Genomic DNA, 23,284 nt, shown 5'->3' with positions numbered 1-23,284 from the left:
AGTTAGGAAAGCAAAGGCTAGCTTTTTCAAACAGAAATGTGTATCCTGTAGCACTAACTCCAAAAAGTTTTGGGACACTGCGACACTCCCCATCCAACCTGACAGAGCTTGAGAGGAACTGCAGAGAAGAATGGGAGAAACTCCTCAAATTCAGGTGTGCCAAGCTTGTAGCGTCATACCCAAGAAGACTCAAGGCTGTAATCGCTGCCAAAGGTACTTCAACAAAGTACTGAGTAAAGGGTCTGAATACTTATGTACAGTTGAAGTCGGAAGTTTACATAGACCTTAGCCAAATACATTTAAACTCAGTTTTTCACAATTCCTGACATTTAATCCTAGTACAAATTCCCTGTCTTAGGTCAGTTAGGATCACCACTTTATTTTAAGAATGTGAAATGTCAGAATAATAGTAGAGAGAATGATTTATTTAAGCTTTTATTTATTTCATCATATTCCCAGTGGGTCAGAAGTTTACATACACTCAATTCGTATTTGGTAGCATTGCCTTTAAATTGTTTAACTTGGGTCAGACGTTTCAGGTAGCCTTCCACAAGCTTCCCACAATAAGTTGGGTGAATTTAGGCCCATTCCTCCTGACAGAGCTGGTGTAACTGAGTCAGGTTTGTAGGCCTCCTCGCTCGCACACGCTTTTTCAGTTCTGCCCACAAATGTTCTATAGGATTTAGGTCAGGGCTTTGTGATGGCCACTCCAATACCTTGATGTTGTTGTCCTTAAGCCATTTTGCCACAACTTTGGAAGTATGCTTGGGGTCATTGTCCATTTGGAAGACCCATTTGCGACCAAGCTTCAACTTCCTGACTGATGTCTTGAGATGTTGCTTCAATATATCCACATCATTTTCCTTCCTCATGATGCAATCTATTTTGTGAAGTGCACCAGTCCCTCCTGCAGCAAAGCACCCCCACAGCATGATGCTGCTACCCCCGTGCTTCACGGTTGGGATGGTGTTCTTCGGCTTGCAAGTTCCCCCTTTTTCCTCCAAACATAACGATGGTCATTATGGCCAAACAGTTCTATTTTTGTTTCATCAGACCAGAGGACATTTTTCCAAAAAGTACGATCTTTGTCCCCATGTGCAGTTGCAAACCGTAGTCAGTTTTTTTTATGGCGGTTTTGGAGCAGTGGCTTCTTCCTTGCTGAGCGGCCTTTCAGGTTATGTCGACATAGGACTCGTTTTACTGTGGATATAGATACTTTTGTACCTGTTTCCTCCAGCATCTTCACAAGGTCCTTTGCTATTGTTCTGGGATTGATCTGCACTTTTCGCACCAAAGTACGTTCATCTCTAGGAGACAGAAAACTGTTTTTGCTTTGTCATTATGGGGTATTGTGTGTAGATTGATGAGGAAAAAAAATAATAATAATTGTTTTTGTCCTGTAGCAACTCACCACTGTGACTTCAGCCGAGGGTCGTTTTGGCCATTGATTGCTGCATGTAGTATACAGTTAGCTAAACCTGTCTGTTATAAAATACAAACTTCATCCTTATTGTTATTGACAGGGCCTGAAAAGCCCACAGGAGAGCATGGCAGACCTCAGCCCAGTGGAGAACTTCAGGATCCCAAGCAAGGTAAGCTCTCTTCAGAGATGTAGTATAATTCAATTTCTATGAAGTTCGATTTAGTGGAGGTCTCTGATGCTATTTCATTTCACTGCATTCAGACAGTTGTTTGCATTATTTTTAACCAATGACTACTGAACCAGAGTTCTCCAACCCTGTTCCTGGAGAGCTACCGTCCTTTAGGTTTTCACTCCAACCCTAATCTAGCGCACCTAATAAATAGTTGGTTGATAAACTGAAACAGGTTAGTTGCAACTGGGGTCGGAGCGAAAACCTACAGGAGGGTAGCTCTCCAGGAACAGGGTTGGAGAGCCCTACGCTAAACTGTACAATTGTGTAGAATATACAGTTTCAGATACTGACTAAACCAAATAGCTCACCCCAGTATGTTAATGAGGCCTATTTCCAATAGACTGTTTAATAATATAATAATAATAATATGCCATTTAGCAGACGCTTTTATCCAAAGCGACTTACAGTCATGTGTGCATACATTTTTACGTATGGGTGGTCCCGGGGATCGAACCCACTACCCTGGCGTTACAAGCGCTATGCTCTACCAATTAATCTAAGTTCCTGTACATTTCTACATGAAATCATAATTAGTTAGCCTACCTGTAATTATTAGCATTTTTATTTGTCTGTGTAGCCTAGCCCTGTCTCTTGTTGATAGCCCAGGACTGAATGACAATATGAGTGTTGATCTGTGTCATAGCACATCCTTTTGAATGAACAGCTCAGGTTTTGAGACAACTGAAAAGAGGTAGGCTATTACATTTCGGTCTTAGATTTAGCCAGGGTCTCCTCCTGACTAAAGGCAATTTGGTGAGGTAAGAAACACTTCAGGAGTCACGTTCTTTATGTAACCACTGTATTTCAGGCCAAAGTTACATTCCCATTGAGCTAGCTGCCTTATCTAGTCTCTCTAGTCTTTCAGGGGCGGTTGCATCATTATTCTACATCACACTACAGAGAAGCCAATTGTTGGAAAGATCGAAGTTGGTCATTCACCAAACGACACTCCTCACGTCAAGGACAACAATCTGGATAATGTATAGCCCAGCTGTCCTGCTGAGGCAGTATTTCAGCATTTTGGACGGGAGAGTGAGCCATTTGTTAGAAAATGCAATCAGTCACAGTTAGCTATGAGGGGCTGCATTTGTTTGTGCGAATTCAATTTGTCAAGCGCGTTCAAAGCGAAAAACAAAATGCCCTGTTTATAATGTTAAAGTCACTGTTTGGGAGCCGCACAAGCCACACTCCTTGACGTTTCTGTGTATTTTTTACCTTCTATAAGCTTCAGCTGAATAGAACTTGGAATGGGACCAACCCCATTATCCACCATGCAGGGTGACGCTGAGCCAGGTTGATTTAACAAGACGTTTAATTTCCTCTGTTCTAAGCCTGTTATTGACAGCCGCAGCTTATTTTCTCCTGCCTTTGTGGTGACGTCCGACCGCTAAAAGGTACAGATCCATTTTGGCTGTCAAGGTTTAGGCCTACGTGGAAAATGTCACATTGAACACACAGGCAGGGATAGGGTGTGTCCAAAATGGCACCCTATTCCCTTTATAGTGCACTACTTTAGACCAGGGCCCATATGGCCTACTTCCATTTTAATCAAATAAAATAACATTTTATTTGTCACGTGCTTCGTAGACAACAGGTGTAGACTAACAGTGAAATGCTTACTTACGGGTCCTTTTCCAACAATGCAGAGTTAAAGATGATGAGATAAAGTAAATAAATAATTTTAATAATGACACAAGGAAAAAATACACAGTGAATAATGAATAAAAATAACATGGCTATATATAGGGAGTAGAAAATAACATGGCTATATATAGGGAGTAGAAAATAACATGGCTATATACAGGGAGTACCAGTACCGAGTCTATTTGCAGGGGTACGAGGTAATTGAGGTACAGTAGCTATGTACTGTACATATAGGTAGGGATAAAGTGACTAGGCAACAGGATAGATAATAGACAGTAGCAGCAGCGTACTGTAGGTAGGGGTAAAGTGACTAGGCAACAGGATAGATAATAGACAGTAGCAGCAGCATACTGTAGGTAGGGGTAAAGTGACTAGGCAACAGGATAGATAATAGACAGTAGCAGCAGCATACTGTAGGTAGGGGTAAAGTGACTAGGCAACAGGATAGATAATAGACAGTAGCAGCAGCGTACTGTAGGTAGGGGTAAAGTGACTAGGCAACAGGATAGATAATAGACAGTAGCAGCAGCGTACTGTAGGTAGGGGTAAAGTGACTAGGCAACAGGATAGATAATAGACAGTAGCAGCAGCGTACTGTAGGTAGGGGTAAAGTGACTAGGCAACAGGATAGATAATAGACAGTAGCAGCAGTATACTGTAGGTAGGGGTAAAGTGACTAGGCAACAGGATAGATAATAGACAGTAGCAGCAGTATACTGTAGGTAGGGGTAAAGTGACTAGGCAACAGGATAGATAATAGACAGTAGCAGCAGCGTACTGTAGGTAGGGGTAAAGTGACTAGGCAACAGGATAGATAATAGACAGTAGCAGCAGTATACTGTAGGTAGGGGTAAAGTAACTAGACAACAGGATAGATAATAGACAGTAGCAGCAGCATACTGTAGGTAGGGGTAAAGTGACTAGGCAACAGGATAGATAATAGACAGTAGCAGCAGCGTACTGTAGGTAGGGGTAAAGTGACTAGGCAACAGGATAGATAATAGACAGTAGCAGCAGTATACTGTAGGTAGGGGTAAAGTGACTAGGCAACAGGATAGATAATAGACAGAAGCAGCAGCGTACTGTAGGTAGGGGTAAAGTGACTAGGCAACAGGATAGATAATAGACAGTAGCAGCAGCATACTGTAGGTAGGGGTAAAGTGACTAGGCAACAGGATAGATAATAGACAGTAGCAGCAGCGTACTGTAGGTAGGGGTAAAGTGACTAGACAACAGGATAGATAATAGACAGTAGCAGCAGCGTACTGTAGGTAGGGGTAAAGTGACTAGGCAACAGGATAGATAATAGACAGTAGCAGCAGCATAGGTGGTGTGTGTGTGTGTGTGTGTGTGTGTGTGTGTGTGTGTGTGTGTGTGTGTGTGTGTGTGTGTGTGTGTGTAAAGCTGTAGATGGAGTGGAGGTTTTATTTTCTACACCTCCCTTCATCCTAAACACACTTGCTCGTGATTCGATTGCATGAAAGAAAACTACACCAAATCACCTGCTTGAAGAAAGTGTTTTTCTCATCTTGTCGTTGAGTTTTGTTGAAGGGTAGAGGATGACAGCGCTGAAGTGATTAGAGCTGGGACGATACTCCTTACAAACAAAACACAAAGTGGATACATTTTGGAAACAAAATTGCGATACCGGTATTGTCACAGCCCTAAAAGAGATGCTTCAAACCATCGGCTCTCTCCCTAAGGATCCGCGCCGTTCCTTCAAAACGATTAGCAATGGAGGGAAAATATCAATTAATTATGAGGATTCTAGTCGGTCTAAACACACACAGACACAGACAACACTTAGGATAACTTAATTCACAAGCAATGAAGTTTTACTTTCATTTTTATTTGTGTATATTTATTTTTAAATATGTTTTTTCAAAATGTGGACGTAGAGCCTAGTCTACAAGCCAAATAGTGAAAAATGCTGTTGACTCTAGACGGCTTCTTACAGGAACTGATTTCAACACTTTTAAGTTATGTCACATTAAGATAAGAACACGCATTTGTATGCAGCGTAACCAGTCAGAGAAAGAACGCAGGGGAAAAGCAAACATGGGATTTTTCTGCTATTGAAATCCTTAGGTGGGTCGCCTAAGCGTCCAAACAGTGTAAAAAAAACAAAACATTGCCAAACATCGGCCATTGTCACGCCCCCTGACATGCCCACCACCTAAGCCCCTTCTTGATCCAGAAAAAATCCTTAGAACTGCTTCTGGAACAGTCACGGCTCCTTCCAAGCATGTTGGGTGATTGATAGGCTTGCCCCTCTCTCTTTCCTCAGTGCCCAATGGAATTACGTACACACTACACCACCTGTAAGCTACCCACTGGGCGCAGACGTCAATTCAATGTCTATTCCACGTTGGTTCAACGTACAGTAATTTCATTGAAATTACATGGAAACAACGTTGATTCAACCAGTGTGTGCCCAGTGGGTATGTCCTTACGGTATGCCTGAATACTTTTTGTTTTCTATGATTCTCATGCTGTCTAGCTTGACCTTTTAATGTGAGTTTGGACAGATGTGATACAAGGAGCAGAGAGAGAAAATCTTTTTCCTTTCCACCCGCTATCCACACACCTGTTCCAGGGACTACTGTATGATTTGGCATTGCTGCTTGGAGAAAATAATCCATCTAGGCCTATATAAGGCTGTGGTTCAAACCATAATATTCACATAGCTCAAACTGGTTTGGCTGTGGTTCAAACCATACTATTCACATAGCTCAAACTGGTTTGGCTGTGGTTCAAACCGTTCTTCCTCTAGATATCTTTTCTAGGTGCATCTGGCTGACTGTAGGTAAGAGGAGTTCTGCTGGGTTTGATTGACGCATGCTGACATCCAATGAAGACCCAGATAAGTCAGAGAATGGTCGATGGGCGGGTCTAAATTAATTTAACCAGTACCTGCTAGGTGCTGCGGGTCAGAAGACTGCCATCATAGGATTCATGTGACCTGGGTGCTAAGCTGTTTCTGTTGTCTTGACAACTCATTTGAAATGCAGACGTATACTCATTCCTTGAAAGGAGGCCAGCTCTTTCTCCCTAACAGATAAGTGTTGTTATGGTTGTGGGCGCCTCTCTTTGTAGCCCTGAGAGACTTTTATCTCTCTTGCCTCTTTTGGGGCCCTTTATTTGTACAAACCACATTTAATTTACTTCTCTGACTAAGCAGCAGATCACATATGGTAGAAATCCTTTGATATTTTTTTTCCACTCAATCTTTTCTTCCCCGGTACATTTTAAGAGAGGTTTTTGTGGGCACTGAACTATTCACTGACATTTAATCTAGTCTTTGCTGTCCCTTGAAGTGACAGACGTTGCAATCCATTACAATTCACTTCGTTCAAGCCCACTGTGTGCGTCCTAATAATCTCTCCTTCCTCCTGAAGCGTACACTCGTTCACTACTCCCTCTAAATATAAAAGCATTGAATTGGGGATGGCATATTACCATATACCAGTAATTTCCTTTCAAATTCATGAAGGAAGTGAGCAAGTGCACACTTCAGGAGTAAGGAGAGATAAATAGGATGTACCCGCTAGTGGTGCGTGGGTCAGCTGTTTGTTCACATGCACCCGCCCGCAATTGCTAATAACCCATTCGCAATCGGTGGATTATACGCTGAGCGTACAAAACATTAGGAAAACCTTCCTAATATTGGCCTCAATTCGTTGGGGCATGGTCTCTACAAGGTGTTGAAAGTGTTCCACAGGGATGCTGGCTGACGTTGACTCCAATGCTTCCCATAGTTGTGTCAAGTTGGCTGGATGTCCTTTGGGTGATGGACCATTATTGATACACACGGGAAACTGTTGACTGTGAAAAACCCAGCAGCGTTGCAGTTCTTGACACAAACTGGTGCACCTGGCACTTACTACCATACCCCGTTCAAAGGCACTAAAATAATTTTTCTTGCCCATTCACCCTCTGAATGGCACACACATAATCCATGTCACAATTGTCTCAAGGCTTAAAAATCCTTCTTTAACCTCTCTTCCCCTTCATCTACACTGATTGAAGTGAATTTCACAGGTGACATCAATAAATGATCATAGCTTTCACCTGGATTCACCTGGTCAGTCTGTCATAATGTTTTGTACACTCAGTGTTTTTAATATGCTTATGTCAGATATTCACTATATATACAAAAGTATGTGGACACCCCTTTAAATTGGTGGATTTGTCTATTTCAGCCACATCTGTATAAAAATTGAGCGCACAGCCGTGCAATCTCCATATGTAAACATTGGCAGTAGAATGGCCTTACTGAAGAGCTAAGTGACTTTCATCGTGGCACCGCCATAGGATGCCACCTTTCCAACAAGTCAGTTCGTCAAATTTCTGCTCTGCTAGAGCTGCCCCGGTCAACTGTAATTGCTGTTATTGTGAAGTGGAAACGTCTAGGAGCAACAACGGCTCAGCCGCGAAGTGGTAGGCCACACAAGCTCACAGAAAAGGACCGCCGAGTGCTGAAGCGCGTAGCGTGTAAAAATCGTCTGTCCTCGGTTTCAACACTCACTACGAGTTCCAAACTTCCTCTGGAAGCAACGTCAGCACAAGAGCTGTTCGTCGGGAGCTTCCTGAAATGGGTTTCCATGGCCGAGCAGCTGTACACAAGCCTAAGATCACCATGCACAACGCCAATCATCAGCTGGAGTGGTCTAAAGCTCGCCGCCATTGAACTCTGGAACAGTGGAAACGCGTTCTCTGGAGTGATGAATCACGCTTCACCACCTGGCAGTCCAACGGACGAATCTCGATATGGCGGATGCCAGGAGAACGCTACCTGCCCCAATGCATAGTGCCAACTGTAAAGTTTGGTGGAGGAGGAATAATGGTCTGGGGCTGTTTTTCACGGTTCGGGCTAGGCCCTTTAGTTCCAGTGAAGGGTAATCTTAATGCTGCAGCATACAATGACATTCTAGACGATTCTGTGCTTCCAACTTTGTGGCAACAGTTTATGGAAGGCCCTTTCCTGTTTCAGCATGACAATGCCCCTGTGCACAAAGCGAGGTCCATACAGAAATGGTTTGTCGAGATTGGTGTGGAAGAACTTGACTTGAATTGGAACATGGACTGCGAGCCAGGCCTAATCACCCAACATCAGTGCCCGACCTCACTAATGCTCTTGTAGCTGAATGGAAGCAAGTCCCCGCAGCAATGTTCCTACATTTAGTGGAAAGCCTTCCCAGAGGAGTGGAGGCTGTTATAGCAGCAAAGGGGGGGACCAACTCTATTAATGACCGTGATTTTGGAATGAGATGTTTGGTGAGCAGGTGTCCACAGTCTTTTGGTAATGTAGTGTACATAAATATATATAATGTCAGATATACAGTATCTGCCTCCTTGGGATATATTGCAGAGGCTTATGGAGTTGTCTTGTTGACATTTGGAAAAGAGATGGGGGAACTGATCTTTTTTTGCCTGATTTAGATAGGTTTCTGCTTATAACTTCTGACAATTTGGTAGGCTTTTTTTTGTCAACTTGTCTATAATTAAATACATTCAGCTTCTCTTCTGTCATCATGTTGCCCAGAAGACTAAATAAACCCTTGCTCACCAGAATAACGTCATAAATCGATAGAATGTATCTAGTTGACATCTGTAAAGTTTTCTCTGTCATCTCTGCTTCTTTTGCGGAGCAAAGATGTTTAGAGGCTGGGAGAAAATGCAATAACTCGAAATAAGTTTTTATTTGCAAGATCTCCAAATGAAATCAGTTAGACCGGTTGTAAGGAAATATAACGCTGTTTCAACGACCCAACATGTTTCTGATAAGATTTCAGTTTGGCTTGGATGCATATTTTATGTGGTTGAAATACTATAAACTTCTATGATGCTGATAAAGATTGCACCTCTACAGATGGTATCTAACTGTGCATTCGCATTCTCTCAAGATGCTGAAAGAAATAAATCATATTTCTCCACTCCTGTTCCCATGTAAAAATTTAGCCTACATTTGGTGTGTCATTTTACTGCAAGAAATGCTTCATTCTGCAGGAGTTAATATTAAGGCTACCTGAGAGGTTATAGACCTACAGTCAGTGTCTAGATTTCAGTTTCCATTAAACCCATCTGAACAGTAGGCTACAGTTCCCTTGATGTGCCATAGGCCAATTTGAAGTCCCTGTCTTGTGACTGTCAAATTTGTATAGCGCCTCACAATTATCACACATAACATAGCCGGCACTGCTATCATCCTCTTATCACATCACCAAATCTTTCCCAAACATGACTTTTCTGGCTCTCCCTTCTCTTTATTTTCAACTCTCCATTTTGCAGCTTTTCTGTTATTGAATTAAACTCCGACATTGTATTTTTAGCCTCCATGGATCAACATAAACTTTTTCTACCGGTTCCAAAAGCATTTGGCGATTGGCATGTAGTCTGTTTGGCTTGTGTACAGTTATAGGCCCTAAAGCTTACACACTAATGCCAGAACAACCTAAATGTAGCCTGTAGATATAAATTGCACAATAATTATACATTTATGGATTTTTTATGGTATTGTTTTCTCTTTATTCAACCTGCCCGCCACCCACCTGCCCTTCATCCACACTATTTAATGACCCTAAACCCACACGCTCCGCGGATATAACTGCGTGGACAGTGAGTTATGAGTCAACCCTGCGCATCTATAGTACTGACTGTTCCATGTAGGTTAGTTCTCTGATCCACCACTAGGTGTCCCTCTGGCATCGTGTACCGCAGAGCTGAACGTCTTCACCATTTTACCTCACCATCAAACTGACCAGGTGTCCCTCTGACATCATGTGTACACCTGGCTACTGACACTCACCAAGGAGGAACCCCTTTGTCTTCTGCTTGATTGTCTCTCTGCATTCAATAACCACTTCAGCCGAACAGCCTTTGATTCTTTGATAAGGCTCATTAAACAGCCTACTTTTAGGTGCAAATGGCTTTTACATTTTTGATTCTGCCCATATTGAGAAGGAGGAACTGCACGATGATGAGACTTTTTAATTTGGACTGAGGATGATCATTGTTTAATTTTAATCCATCAAAGTGAACATGATCGAAGCTTGTTGGTGGTTGTTAGATGGCTCTGCAGGGTTCAGGGATAGCCTAATGTTTGGCTTGTGTTTGTGCCTGTGAAGCAGAGTGGAGGGAAGAGATGGTTGGAGCCCCGAAATGAGTCATTCACTTAGGCTGATTTTGTTGTCTTGAATATATTTGCAAAGTCATGGTGAGAAAGAGAGGGACAAACAAAAGGAGGAAAAGGGAGAGAGTTCAGAGAAGGGCACTGTCAGCTTAGGGTACCTGAGAGACGCATCACTTCCAGCCTTTTTCTTTTCGCTTCTTTTCTCTTTCTTTACCAGCGTCCCTCCATCCATCATTTTCCTCCCACCCCCACACTAGGGATGCTGAGCTCCTACGCTCCGCTCACCCACACACTCCATGTTGGCTCCCGCTGTGTTCTCCCTACCCAGCCTCAAATGTGTCAGAGCTGCACAGCACGCCTTCAACACACACACACACACACCAGGACGGGACGATACCACTATCACAATATTTTTCCTCTCCGATTTGCCTTTGATTCCTCTCTGATTCCTCTCTAATTCACCTCTGATTCCTCTCCAATTTACCTTTGATTCCTCTCTGATTCCTCTCTAATTCACCTCTGATTCCTCTCCAATTTACCTTTGATTCCTTTCTGATTCCTTTCTGATTCCTCTCTGAATCCTCTCTGATTCCTCTCTAATTCACCTCTGATTCCTCTCCAATTTGCCTCGGATCCCTCTCTGATTCCTCTGTAATTCGCCTCTGGTTCCTCTCCAATTTGCCTTTGTTTCCTCTCTGATTCGCCTTTGATTCCTCACTGATTCCTCTAATTCTCTCTGATTCGCCTCTGATTCCTCTCTAATTCACCTCGGATTCCTCTCCAATTTGCCTTTGATTCCTCTCTGATTCCTCTGTAATTCGCCTCTGATTCCTCTAATTCGCCTCTGATTCACCTCTCATTCCTCTCTGATTCGCCTCTCATTCCTCTCTAATTCACCTCTGATTCCTCTCTAATTTGCCTCTGATTCCTCTCCAATTTGCCTCTGATAATCGCCTCTGATTCCTCTCTGATTCGCCTCTGATCCCTCTCTGATCCCTCTGTAATTCGCCTCTGATTCCTCTCGGATTCCTCTGTAATTCGCCTCCGATTCCTCTCTGATTTGCCTCTCATTCCTCTCTAAGTCGCCTCTGATTCCTCTGTAATTCGCCTCTGATTCCTCTCTAATTCGCCTCTGATTCCTCTCTAATTTGCCTCTGATTCCTCTAATTCGCCTCTGATTCGCCTCTGATTCCTCTCTGATTCGCCTCCTTGTCGCCTCTTATTTGCCTCTGATTTCTGTCACTTTTACTTGAAAAATAAGGTTTTGAAGCCATTTTCTCAACTAGGCAGGTGTGTTTTGATATTCAGTGCCTGAGATATAGACCTAGCTGTCACACACTATCTCTCTGGCGTGGTCAAATGGATGTTGTGAAGGTTAATGGAGAATATCCTAGCATCTTTCTTCCTCTAACAGTCTTTTTGCCTGCCATTGGGATGATTTTCCTCCATTCCTCCTGGATACGTTTCAGCCTATTTCATAGCTGAATTGCTTTACTATAATGCATTATCCGTGTGTTGCACAGGCTTTGCCCACTCAAATTGGCCAGCGTATCAATCTTCAAAGCGAGGATTGACTGAGAGCGGTATCTATTGATAAGTGCCTATATTCAGGCTCATTAGGGGCCTATGTAGAGTTCTCTCCAGGGACACAGCCAGAAAAGGCTTAAATAAGAAGCTAATCTGTGAACTTCAGGAGATATAAGCCCAATGGACAGGCTCTGAAAAATCAGTACACTTCCCGCTGGTTCCCAGAGATATTCTGGAGAGTTGTTTTCTCTCACAGAGCCTCCATTTCCTCCCTTCCCACGAGGGTGTCCCAGGAACCGGATGCTCTTCAGTGTTACTGACTTTACTGATGCATCAATTTCTCTTCTCTCTCACGTCTCTCTGGTATCTCAGGAGGAGTTGAGGGAGATGAGGGAGCAGCCCATCGACCCCCAGGCGGAACAGGAGATCATTAACAGCATCCAGGAGGTCTACTATTCCAACGACTCCTTCGACATGGTGCAGCACGAGCTGGAGGTGAGTCAGATAGTTAGTTTAGTTAGTTAGGCCCACTGTCACTACAGACCCAGAGGACACAACAAGCCAATGGAATCGTTGACCAATCTCTTATACTGCAGCACCTTCCACATTGTAGCACAAGTTGGAGGGCAGTTAATGATGGCTACGTCCCAAATGGCACCCTTTTCCCTATACTGTATAGGGCTCTGGTTAAAAGTAATGAGTGTACTATGTAGGGAATAGGGTGCCATTTGGGATGGAGTCTAGGTACTGTGTTCAGAACACAACAAGATGGAGGTGAGTTAGTTAGTTTGTTAGGCCTAGTGTACAGTGTATGCTGCAGCCCAAATAGAAACAGCAACAAGGGAATTGCTACCCACTCTCCCCTTTGTTGCTGTTATTGCCACTGAGACAATATTTGAAGAACCTTCTTCCCACACTCTTAAAAAGCCATAATCTATTCTGTGTCTTTTACTATCTTATTATTGTACATCATGTTCCATTTCATTCCAAATCAAAGCTTGCATCTGGACCTATATATGTCCATGCCGTCCAATAGATCCTAGTTCGTTTTGATGACTACCACCATGCATCACCACTTAGCCCAGATACCAAGACACCCCACCACCATACAAACGCCTTACTCACCACAGGAAGAGTGAGGCATATGCCAGGCTTGGACCGCCCATAACAGTCTGTTCATCATGTACACTATACATTGTAAAGTATAGTACCAAACTGTGCAATCAGTGGGTCTACACTGACTAGTTACAGTGACTTGGTGTCTACATTGACTAGTTACAGTGACTTGGGGTCTACATTGACTAGTTACAGTGACTTGGGGTCTACATTGACTAGTTACAGTGACTTGGGGTCTACACTGACTAGTTACAGTGACTTGGGGTCTACACTGACTAGTTACAGTGACTTGGGGTCTACACTGACTAGTTACAGTGACTTGGGGTCTACATTGACTAGTTACTGTGACTTGGTGTCTACATTGACTAGTTACAGTGACTTGGGGTCTACACTGACTAGTTACTGTGACTTGGTGTCTACATTGACTAGTTACAGTGACTTGGGGTCTACACTGACTAGTTACAGTGACTTGGGGTCTACACTGACTAGTTACAGTGACTTGGGGTCTACATTGACTAGTTACAGTGACTTGGTGTCTACACTGACTAGTTACAGCGACTTGGGGTCTACACTGACTAGTTACAGTGACTTGGGGTCTACATTGACTAGTTACAGTGACTTGGGGTCTACATTGACTAGTTACAGTGACTTGGGGTCTACACTGACTAGTTACAGTGACTTGGGGTCTACACTGACTAGTTACAGTGACTTGGGGTCTACATTGACTAGTTACAGTGACTTGGGGTCTACACTGACTAGTTACAGTGACTTGGGGTCTACACTGACTAGTTACAGTGACTTGGGGTCTACATTGACTAGTTACAGTGACTTGGGGTCTACACTGACTAGTTACAGTGACTTGGGGTCTACATTGACTAGTTACAGTGACTTGGGGTCTACATTGACTAGTTACAGTGACTTGGGGTCTACACTGACTAGTTACAGTGACTTGGGGTCTACACTGACTAGTTACAGTGACTTGGGGTCTACACTGACTAGTTACAGTGACTTGGGGTCTACACTGACTAGTTACAGTGACTTGGGGTCTACACTGACTAGTTACAGTGACTTGGGGCCTTCCTGCCTACACCTCCCTCCCCCTGGTTCCCAAACTTGTTATGCGGGACTCCTCTCCCCCTTAGATGGGGGTGTATCTACTGTAGCGTCACTGTGGCGTCTTCTCCTCCTCACACGCTGATGACTTCCAGATTGATGGATTAAACACTCGCAGAGGAAGGGTGTGAAATCTCATTAGATTTAGCAGAGTGTCGCAAGAACAACAACCTTCCAGATTACAAAATTAGACTTTCAGCCAAGGGGAAAGCAATTACCCATCATCCTCAGAGCTCAGGGCTTCGTTTTTCGCTGCTGTCTTTCCCCTTGTTTGTTCTTTATCAATTAAGTAGTGCTCCCCCATTTTAATGTAATGTATTATACGTCTAAGCATGTGTGCTATACAATTCTGCCACTTTTTTTTTATCTTCTTTTTAAACTATTAAGTTAGTTGGTTGGATGTTGATGGAAGACCGTGGAGGCTCTTTGAAAAATGGTACTTAAGCAAACTATAGAGACGACGCTGAAGAAACTCCAAAGAATTATGATTAGCCTCTAAGAGAAACACATCTATCAAAATCACGCCCGGCTCTAAGCTGCCGGCATTTGGATTTCAGTTCGGTTTCCATGATAAGTCAACTTTTGATTTGTTTTCTGGCAGGTGGTTCACTCCACACACCAAAGCATTCCACAGAATGGCTTTATCTTCTAAGAAGTAATTGGTATGGGCCTTGTGTTCTCCTATTGTAACAATGTTTTTATTGTGTGTTTATGATAGAAACTCCCACCTGAGCTGAACCTGCTGGAGCTGGAGGAGTACAGAGACAAGCTGAAGAGACAACAAGCAGCGGTAAGTGAAGGAAATGAAATGAGCAGCACTGGGTCACTCAGCCCCACAGATACTTCTGCCTGATTGATAATAGTTATGCCATTCTACTGTATCAGTGCACTTCGAAGGCCAACACAACATTGTACGACAACATCTTCAGTGTTCAAAACAAGGACTTCAATAATTGAGTACAGTATGTTGCTATGTAACACCTGAAAAGACCTAACATAGAACTGCATATAGAATCACCAATTTATATAATTTCTGTTAACCCTAAGCTTATTGCCTCAGCCTGGGCATGTAAATGTACGTACAGTCGACTCCTGTTAATTGCACATTGGAGAAGTGCAGTCCCAAGTGGATATTGACATGTTATATTCAGCGAGACTGCTTTACACCACTACAGATATACTGTGATTAATAGTTAGTCACTGGTAGTGTTTCTGCTGCAGGCCCAATGTGTTATTAGTTCAAAGAGCATCATCACTATCGTAGAGGTTCTCTGCAGGTCACCCAGGCCTGGAAGACAGAGAGCTAGCCAGCAGAGGAACTATATCAGAATTATTTTAGAAATCTACGACTCATATTCTCCCTCGATCCTCCTTTCCTCCCTGCCTCCTCCTTTCCTCCCTGCCTCCTCCTTTCCTCCCTGCCTCCTCCTTTCCTCCCTGCCTCCTCTCTCCCTGAATGTGCTCCAATTCTCTACTCTACTCAAGTGTGCACTTGCAAACTCCCTCTAGCCAATGCTTACACCAATCCAATGCTTTTAAATCCATGATGTGGAGTGTGCAGCTGTACACTTTGGGAGAAGGGTAGAAAATCGGGATCATGCCCCTCTCTTGTGCCCTGTCGCCCTTCTTTCTCATCCTTCACTGTGACCCCCTCCCTCCCTCCTTCTCCTCTGCATGGTGTCTCACACAGCAGAGCTGTCTATTCAGGGAGCGAGGCAGGGCCAGAGCCATGATCCCTGGCGGTGGTAGGATGAAAGAGGGAGGCCCCTGTGTACAGAGCACTGACAGTCTGACAGAGCTTTTTAACAGAGCAGACAGCTGTCTGCCAGCCTGAGGCCCCTAGGGGTCAATACCAGGACCAGATGACCAGGGGCCTTATCAAGTCTTCTGCCCTACTCAGACTGTGAGTGACTAACCCAGCCCCAGATTGCCTCGTCACCACCCCCTAGGATGGAGCTCATTGTATGCTGAATTCCAAGTCATTCCCTAGCTAGCAAACTACCCCTAGACACTTCCTGTCGGTATGTACGGTAATAGCTCTATCTTGTCCTCTGATTGGTCAGGTGGAATTTTACAGGTGGAATTTTACACTGTATTGCGTACACACCTATCCAATCTGACCTACACAAGACAAGTGCGTAGGAGAAGGATGGTTTCCTCTCAATCACATTCATAGCTTTGGATATAGACTTACACTGTGGTACATTGTCTACATGCATAACGAAATTCCCTATAGGATCGGAACTATCTCTCTGATTGATAACTACCTATTGAGAGGGCCTCTCCATCCCTATGCGTTGATGTGAAATTGAACATTTCCATCGCTGAGGCAGAGGAGTAGATACTGTACTGTAGATACGAATGGTGCATTGAGACGCTCTCTATAGAACCTCTCCCTTAAATTAGTTCCATCCCAAAGAAATTGTGATCCCCCCCCCCCTCCCGTTTGGCAGAAGCTGTTGTTGTAGAGAATGGCTGCTGTCATAGGGAGGTGGTGGAGGCCCTATTCACCCACAGCGTAATTGGCAGCTTTGACACATCGTTGGCCGAGGCTCATCTCTCAGTTAATTACTTGTCTGCAGTATGATTTTCATCCACATTAGAGATGCCAGGGGCTCTGCTCTGCTCTGACTGTAAGATAGGGAAGTCTCTCTATAACTTCTAGGATTCCTGTGGATTCCTAGTATTTCCATTACAGTTGTGATGTCATCTCACCACTTTTCATATAGGCTATGGAATGTACATTTGGTGGAATCTTTTCTACAGATGATATAGCTTTACAGATTGTAAATTGATTACTGTACTCCAGTGCTACTTATTGTTCAAGTGATTAACTGATTAATGATAAGTAGGCTACATGCACACACACAATACAGCTCTTTCACACACACACACGCAGGCACACGCATACGCACACGTACACATGCACACACGCAATAGACAATAGACAAACATCCCAAAGTGAGTATGAATTGATCCAGGTCTATTAGAAGGAGGAAGGGGTCGGCAGTATGAATTGATCCAGGTCTATTAGAAGGAGGAAGGGGTCGGCAGTATGAATTGATCCAGGTCTATTAGAAGGAGGAAGGGGTCGGCAGTATGAATTGATCCAGGTCTATTAGAAGGAGGAAGGGGTCGGCAGTATGAATTGATCCAGGTCTATTAGAAGGAGGAAGGGGTCGGCAGTATGAATTGATCCAGGTCTATTAGAAGGAGGAAGGGGTCGGCAGTATGAATTGATCCAGGTCTATTAGAAGGAGGAAGGGGTCGGCAGTATGAATTGATCCAGGTCTATTAGAACGAGGAAGGGGCTGGCAGTATGAATTGATCCAGGTCTGTTAGAACGAGGAAGGGGCCGGCAGTATGGATTGATCCTGGTCTATCAGAAGAGGAGGGCCAGCCAGCAGTGTGCTCATTGATATTCACCAGGACTCTTCCTGGGTTCTCTTTCAAGTATTTGTTTTGGTATTTCACTTATGGGATACGCCGCCAGCGTATTTGTCAGAAGCCTTTATTACACTACGCCAGCCATGATTGGCTGGACGTCGAGACGTGTGCGTCGGGGAAGGATGTCCCTCCTACCCTGTAAAAGGTCCAACGCAGCCTCTTCTCGCTTTTCATCAGAAAGCTTACCTCGACATGACTGCATTTTCCAGAAATAGCTAAACTGTCCACAGACGTGAGCTTACAACTTGCTCGCCGGGCGCTATTCTCGGAATTGTGTGGTGGTGACAATTTTCCTTTCCCTTCACCATAGCTAGAGGAAAATTATTAGCTGGAGGAACGGGTACAGCTGTGACACGGCTAACTCGTTCATGACCAAGTTAGCTGTATCCAAACAGTGACTAGTCGTCGGCAAGCTAGCCACCACGCTAGCTATCTTACTTTTTTTTTTTTTTTTACTTCGGTTTACTAGCTACACCAAGCTATCTTTTCTAATCTGTCCTTTCGGAAACGGTATCCGGCCATCACACCGAGTGCCACCATCGGAGATAACCCACTAATCACTAGCTACCCCAAACGAGGAGAAGCTCTCGGCACGAAGTCCCCCTCAGGAGACTGAAAAGATTTGGCATGGGTCCTCAGATCCTCAAAAGGTTCTACAGCTGCACCATCGAGAGCATCCTGACTGGTTGCATCACCGCCTGGTATGGCAACTGCTCGGCCTCCGACTGCAAGGCACTACAGAGGGTAGTGCGTACGGCCCAGTACATCACTGGGGCCAAGCTTCCTGCCATCCAGGACCTCTATACCAGGCGGTGTCAGAGGAAGGCCTTCAAAATTGTCAAAGACTCCAGCCACCCTAGTCATAGACTGTTCTCTCTGCTACCGCACGGCAAGCGGTAACGGAGCGCCAAGTCTAGGTCCAAAAGGCTTCTCAACAGCTTCTACCCTCAAGCAATAAGACTCCTGAACAGCTAATCATGGCTACCCGGACTATTTGCACTGCCCCCCCACCCCCACCCTATCTTTTTACGCTGCTGCTACTCTGTTAATAATTTATGCATAGTCACTTTAACTCTACCCACATGTACATATTACCTCAACTAGCCGGTGCCCCCGCACATTGACTCTGCACCGGTACCCCCCTGTATATAGCCTCCCTACTGTTATTTTATTTTACTTCTGCTCTTTTTTTCTCAACACTTTTTTGTTGTTGTTTTATTTTACTTTTTTATTAAAAAATAAACGCATTGTTGGTTAAGGGCTGTAAGTAAGCATGTCTACACCTGTTGTATTCAGCGCATGTGGCAAATAAAATTTGATTTGATTTGAATCTGCTCTTGTGGAAACAAGATATCGGCCAAGGACACCCACTCGGTGTGCTCCGCTTGCCTTGGGCTGCAAATGCCCAGGAAGCATTAGCCTCCCCTGGCTCCTGTCCACACAGTGCCTTCTTCACTGTGAAGAACCTCCGTCGCAGGCTAGCACGCCAAGCTAGCCTGAGTCAACAGGACCCTAACATGGGGGCTGGCATCTCCGATGGAGCACCTGAGGTGATGGAAATCCCCACAGGAGATTGTGGAGTGACGGCTAGCGTTAGCTGGCGCGACTAGCTCGACGTCATTGCCCCGCTGTTGGAAGACTCCAGCAACAACCTCGCGACCCTCCTGTTGGGGTTCCTGATTGGAGATGACAACGACTCCACAGGTTGTTCCGACAGCCAGGCAATTGCAGCAAGTCTTCCCAGAATGCCTGGAGGAGGTTACCCGTACCTGGAGTACACCTTTCTCCTCCAAGAACTCTGTCCAAGGTGGGTCGGTGTTGGACTGCGTTGACATGACGGGGATTGGGCTTGCCCTCATGCCCCCATCGAACCCCTGTTGGCTTCCCATCTACACCCCAGCCAGAAGTCCTCCATGACCTCGACTGGCCCCACTTTACCAACCAAGTACGAGCACTTCCATTCCTCTGCGACAGAGAAGGTCTACAGGTCGGTCGCCACAGCGGTGAGGGCTCTCAGCACCGCCCCCATGCTCTCAACATACCTAGCTGAGCTACAGGAGGAGCTAGCAGTCACCAGAGCCGGGTTCGAGCCTCTGCTCAAAGCCGGTGTCCAGGCGTCAGGGAGAGTGATGGGGCTCATGATATCCCAGGAGAGGGCTCGATGGCTCAACCTATCCACGGTGTCTGATAGTGAGAAGCTGAAGATCCTGGATGCTCCAGTAGACCCTAAAGGCCTTTACTGTCCCACCGTTGAGATGATGCAGAAATGGTGCGAGGAGAAAAAGAGGGAGGGTGAAGCCCTGTCTGCCCAGGAAGACACAGCCCAGTGCCTCCCCTGTGCCTCACCGCACCTTCGCCCACGCTGCAGCGGGTCGACCCCCCTCTACCTTTAAGATCCCCAGGCGCCCAACTCCCCAGGCTGTGAGCCCAGGGCAGCAGAGAACCTTGGACCCTAAGGGCCCCTGGTCTAAGAAGCCCCCCTTCCCACCCATGGCACCAAAGGGCCAGCCTGCCCCTAACCCCACCAAGGGGGTGAGGAGGAAGAAGCGAATGGCCTAGCGATGTCCCCATCGCCAGAGAGGCGAGAACAGTCTCCCCCAAGCACTGTTCTATCCCCTCCTCCAATCCTGAGCCTGTTCCAGGGTGCAAGTTCCCAGGCACCTCAGTGTTCTTTCCGGCGTACCGGGCCCAAGTTGGTGGTCACAGAGAACAGCCCAAAGAGGAGAAGAGACAATGTTCAGATGGATGCCCCTACAAGGCACCCCTCTTGTCTCACAAACACTCCCCAATGTCAGTTCACATAAAAAATGTTAACACTAGCGCAACCAGGCTACAGGCCAAGGGCGCAGTCAGACATGTTGTTTCTCAAAAAATCAAAACAAACAGGGTGCCTCCCTATAACGCCACTAGATGGAGCTACCGCTCCTTCTGTGGTGACAGTCCACACATGCGCTCTCCCGCTACGAAGCCGGACATGCACAGTGCGTCACGAACTGTCATACACCCTCCCCTCAACAGAGGGTGCTGTTGCACCGCCTATGGGGGAAAGCCTGGTCAGCCCTCCCTCGGAATGGAGAGAGAACTGGCGGACATGCGCAGTGTCAAACTGGGTACAGGGCATGATAGATAGGGGATACAGATTTCAATTCGCAGTCACCCCGCCTCGATTCATGGGAATCATTTACACTCATGCTCAGGGGGAATCAACGCGTGTACTCCAGGAGGAAATCACATCGCAATAAGAATTGTTCCTCCCGAGCAAAGCCACTGCGGTTTTTACTCGATATTTCCTGGTTCCAAAAAAGGGGGACTGCATACGCCCGATCTTTAGATCTACGTGCTCTAAACAGGCACATGAGAAAGTACACGTTCAGAATGTTGACACACACTGCTCTGCTACGTTCTGTGCGCCCAGGCGATTGGTCTGTATCCGTCGACCTGAAGGATGCTTACTTTCACATCTCAATATACTCCCCTCACAGGACATTTCTCAGATTCGCTTTTCAAGGCGTAATCTACGAATTTCAAGTGCTCCCTTTCGACCTCTCTCTGTCACCTCGTGTTTTTACGAAGTGTACCGAGGCAGCCATAGCCCCACTTAGACGTACATAGATGATTGGCTGCTGTGTTCGCAATCGAGACAAGTGCTCTTAGAACACAGTCAGCTATTATTGGAACACCCGACATTTCTAGGTTTCAGAATGAACACAGTAAAGAGCGTTCTGATTCCCACGCAGACAATCTCTTTCCTAGGTTTAATCCTGGATTCGGTATCTTTCAAAGCTTGCCTTTCGGTGGAACGTATAAGAACATTCCAAGATTGCCTAGCACTGTTTCGCAGAGGGAACCTGGTCTCTTTCAAACCTCCCTGAACCTACTAGGGTTGATGCATCGGCTTTAGTAGTCATCCCATTAGGACATTTGAATATGAGAGGGTTTCAACGCTGGGTCTCTTCTCTGGGTCTGTGCCCAATACGTCACAAACATCACCGTGTACAGATCTCCATAGACTGCATGGTAGCGCTGCGCCCCTGGAGGCACCGGACGTTTCTGTCACAGGGTGCCCAGATGGGCACTGTTTTATCCAGAACAGTAGTCATGACGGACGCATCTCTCTCAGGTTGGGGTTCGACCCACAAGGGCAGAGCAGTCAACGGGGTGTGGGGACCCCATCTCCCTTCTACTCACATAAACTGCCTGGAACTCCTTGCAGTGTTCCTAGCAATAAAGTAGTTCCTCTCATTTCTGGAGGGTCGTCATGTTCTAGTCAGAACAGACAATACCACTGTTGTGGCTCACATAAACAGACAAGGGGGACTGAGATCCCCTCACTTACACACACTGGCACACAGATTGATTATGTGGAGTAGTGTGCATCTCCAGTCACTGAGAGCTACTCATGTACCGGGAGTACTGAATCTGGGGGCAGATTTACTTTCCAGGGGGAACCCTCTATACGGAGAGTGGAAGCTTCACCCGGAAGTAGCCAATCAAGTTTGGATGCACTTCGGCATTCCAGTAGTGGATCTTTATGCATTGATGGGAAATACTTAGTGTCCACTGTTCTTTTCCCTGAGGGATCGTGATGCACCAATGGGAGTGGACGCATTGGCGCACGAGTGGCCACACGTCCTCCTGTATGCATTCCCCCCACTGGCCCTGATTTCCCCCACCCTAGCCAGGGTGTGGGAGAAGGATCTATCTCTCATACTAATAGCGCTACATTGGCCAGGGAAACACTGACTAGCGGAGATCACTTAACTGCTAAGCGGCCATCCGTGGCCCCTTCCCTTGCGTCGGGACCTACTGTGCCAGGCGTGAGGGGAGATTTGTACTCTGGGCTTGATACTCTGGGCCTGGCCCGTGAATGGTTCAACTTGAACACTGCCGTGCTTCCTCAAAATGTAATTTTGACTATTCAGAGTGCTAGAGCCTCATCCACCAGGTCCCTTTATAATTGTAAATGGCGAGTGTTTGAGGAATGGTGCACTGTATCACAGGCAGTGCCATTCCAGTGCTCTGTCCCGGTAATCCTGTCGTTTCTACAGGAATTATTAGAAAAAGGAAAGTATTTTTCTACTATTTAAGGTATATCTAGCAGTTATTTTGGCTTGTCATGTGGTTTTGGGAGCACGACAGTGGGGCAACACCCCCTTGTCGCCCGTTTTATGAAGGGTGCACGTCGCTTGCGTCCGGTGTCCAAACAGCTTGCCCCGTCATGGGATTTATCCATTGTTTTGGATGCTCTATGCCAACAGCCTTTTGAGCCCCTGGATCAGGTGGAGCTGAAGATGCTTTCATTTAAGACCGCGTTATTACTAGCATTGGCCTCCGCCAAGCGTGTAAGTGACATTCACGCACTCTCGGTGCACTCGTCATGTGCACAATTTGCACCTGGTAACAATAGGGTATTGCTGCAGCCTAACCCCGCCTTTATCCCTAAGATTGTTAACCCATCTTTGATGTGTCTTCCTCTGGAGCTAGTAGCTTTTTATCCTCCACCATTTTCCTCTCCGGAACATCAACGGTTGCATATGTTGTGTCTAGTACACGCTCTGCGCATCTACATGGACAGGACTAAGGGATTTAGGAAATGTGATCAGTTGTTAGTTTCCTGGGCGAAACCTCACGCAGGTAAAGTGCTCACTAA

At 45.6% G+C, this 23,284-nt stretch overlaps 1 protein-coding gene across 2 annotated transcripts in view; it reads left to right on the top strand.

Annotated features, from left to right (window-relative positions):
* LOC311132398 (syndetin-like) overlaps window positions 1–23,284 on the top strand; it is a 214,882-nt gene that overhangs the window by 979 nt on the left and 190,619 nt on the right. For both annotated transcript variants that reach the window (XM_084165674.1, XM_084165673.1), the window contains exons 2-4: window positions 1,524–1,592; window positions 12,331–12,453; window positions 14,906–14,977. In XM_084165674.1, coding sequence (XP_084021800.1) covers window positions 1,524–1,592; window positions 12,331–12,453; window positions 14,906–14,977 — 264 coding nt within the window. The remainder of the gene's footprint in view (window positions 1–1,523; window positions 1,593–12,330; window positions 12,454–14,905; window positions 14,978–23,284) is intronic.

The sequence above is a fragment of the Coregonus lavaretus genome (genome assembly GCF_964263955.1).
Source record: "Coregonus lavaretus genome assembly, chromosome: 7".
Lineage (NCBI taxonomy): Eukaryota > Metazoa > Chordata > Actinopteri > Salmoniformes > Salmonidae > Coregonus > Coregonus lavaretus.
This window is presented reverse-complemented; position numbering and strand designations above follow the sequence as displayed.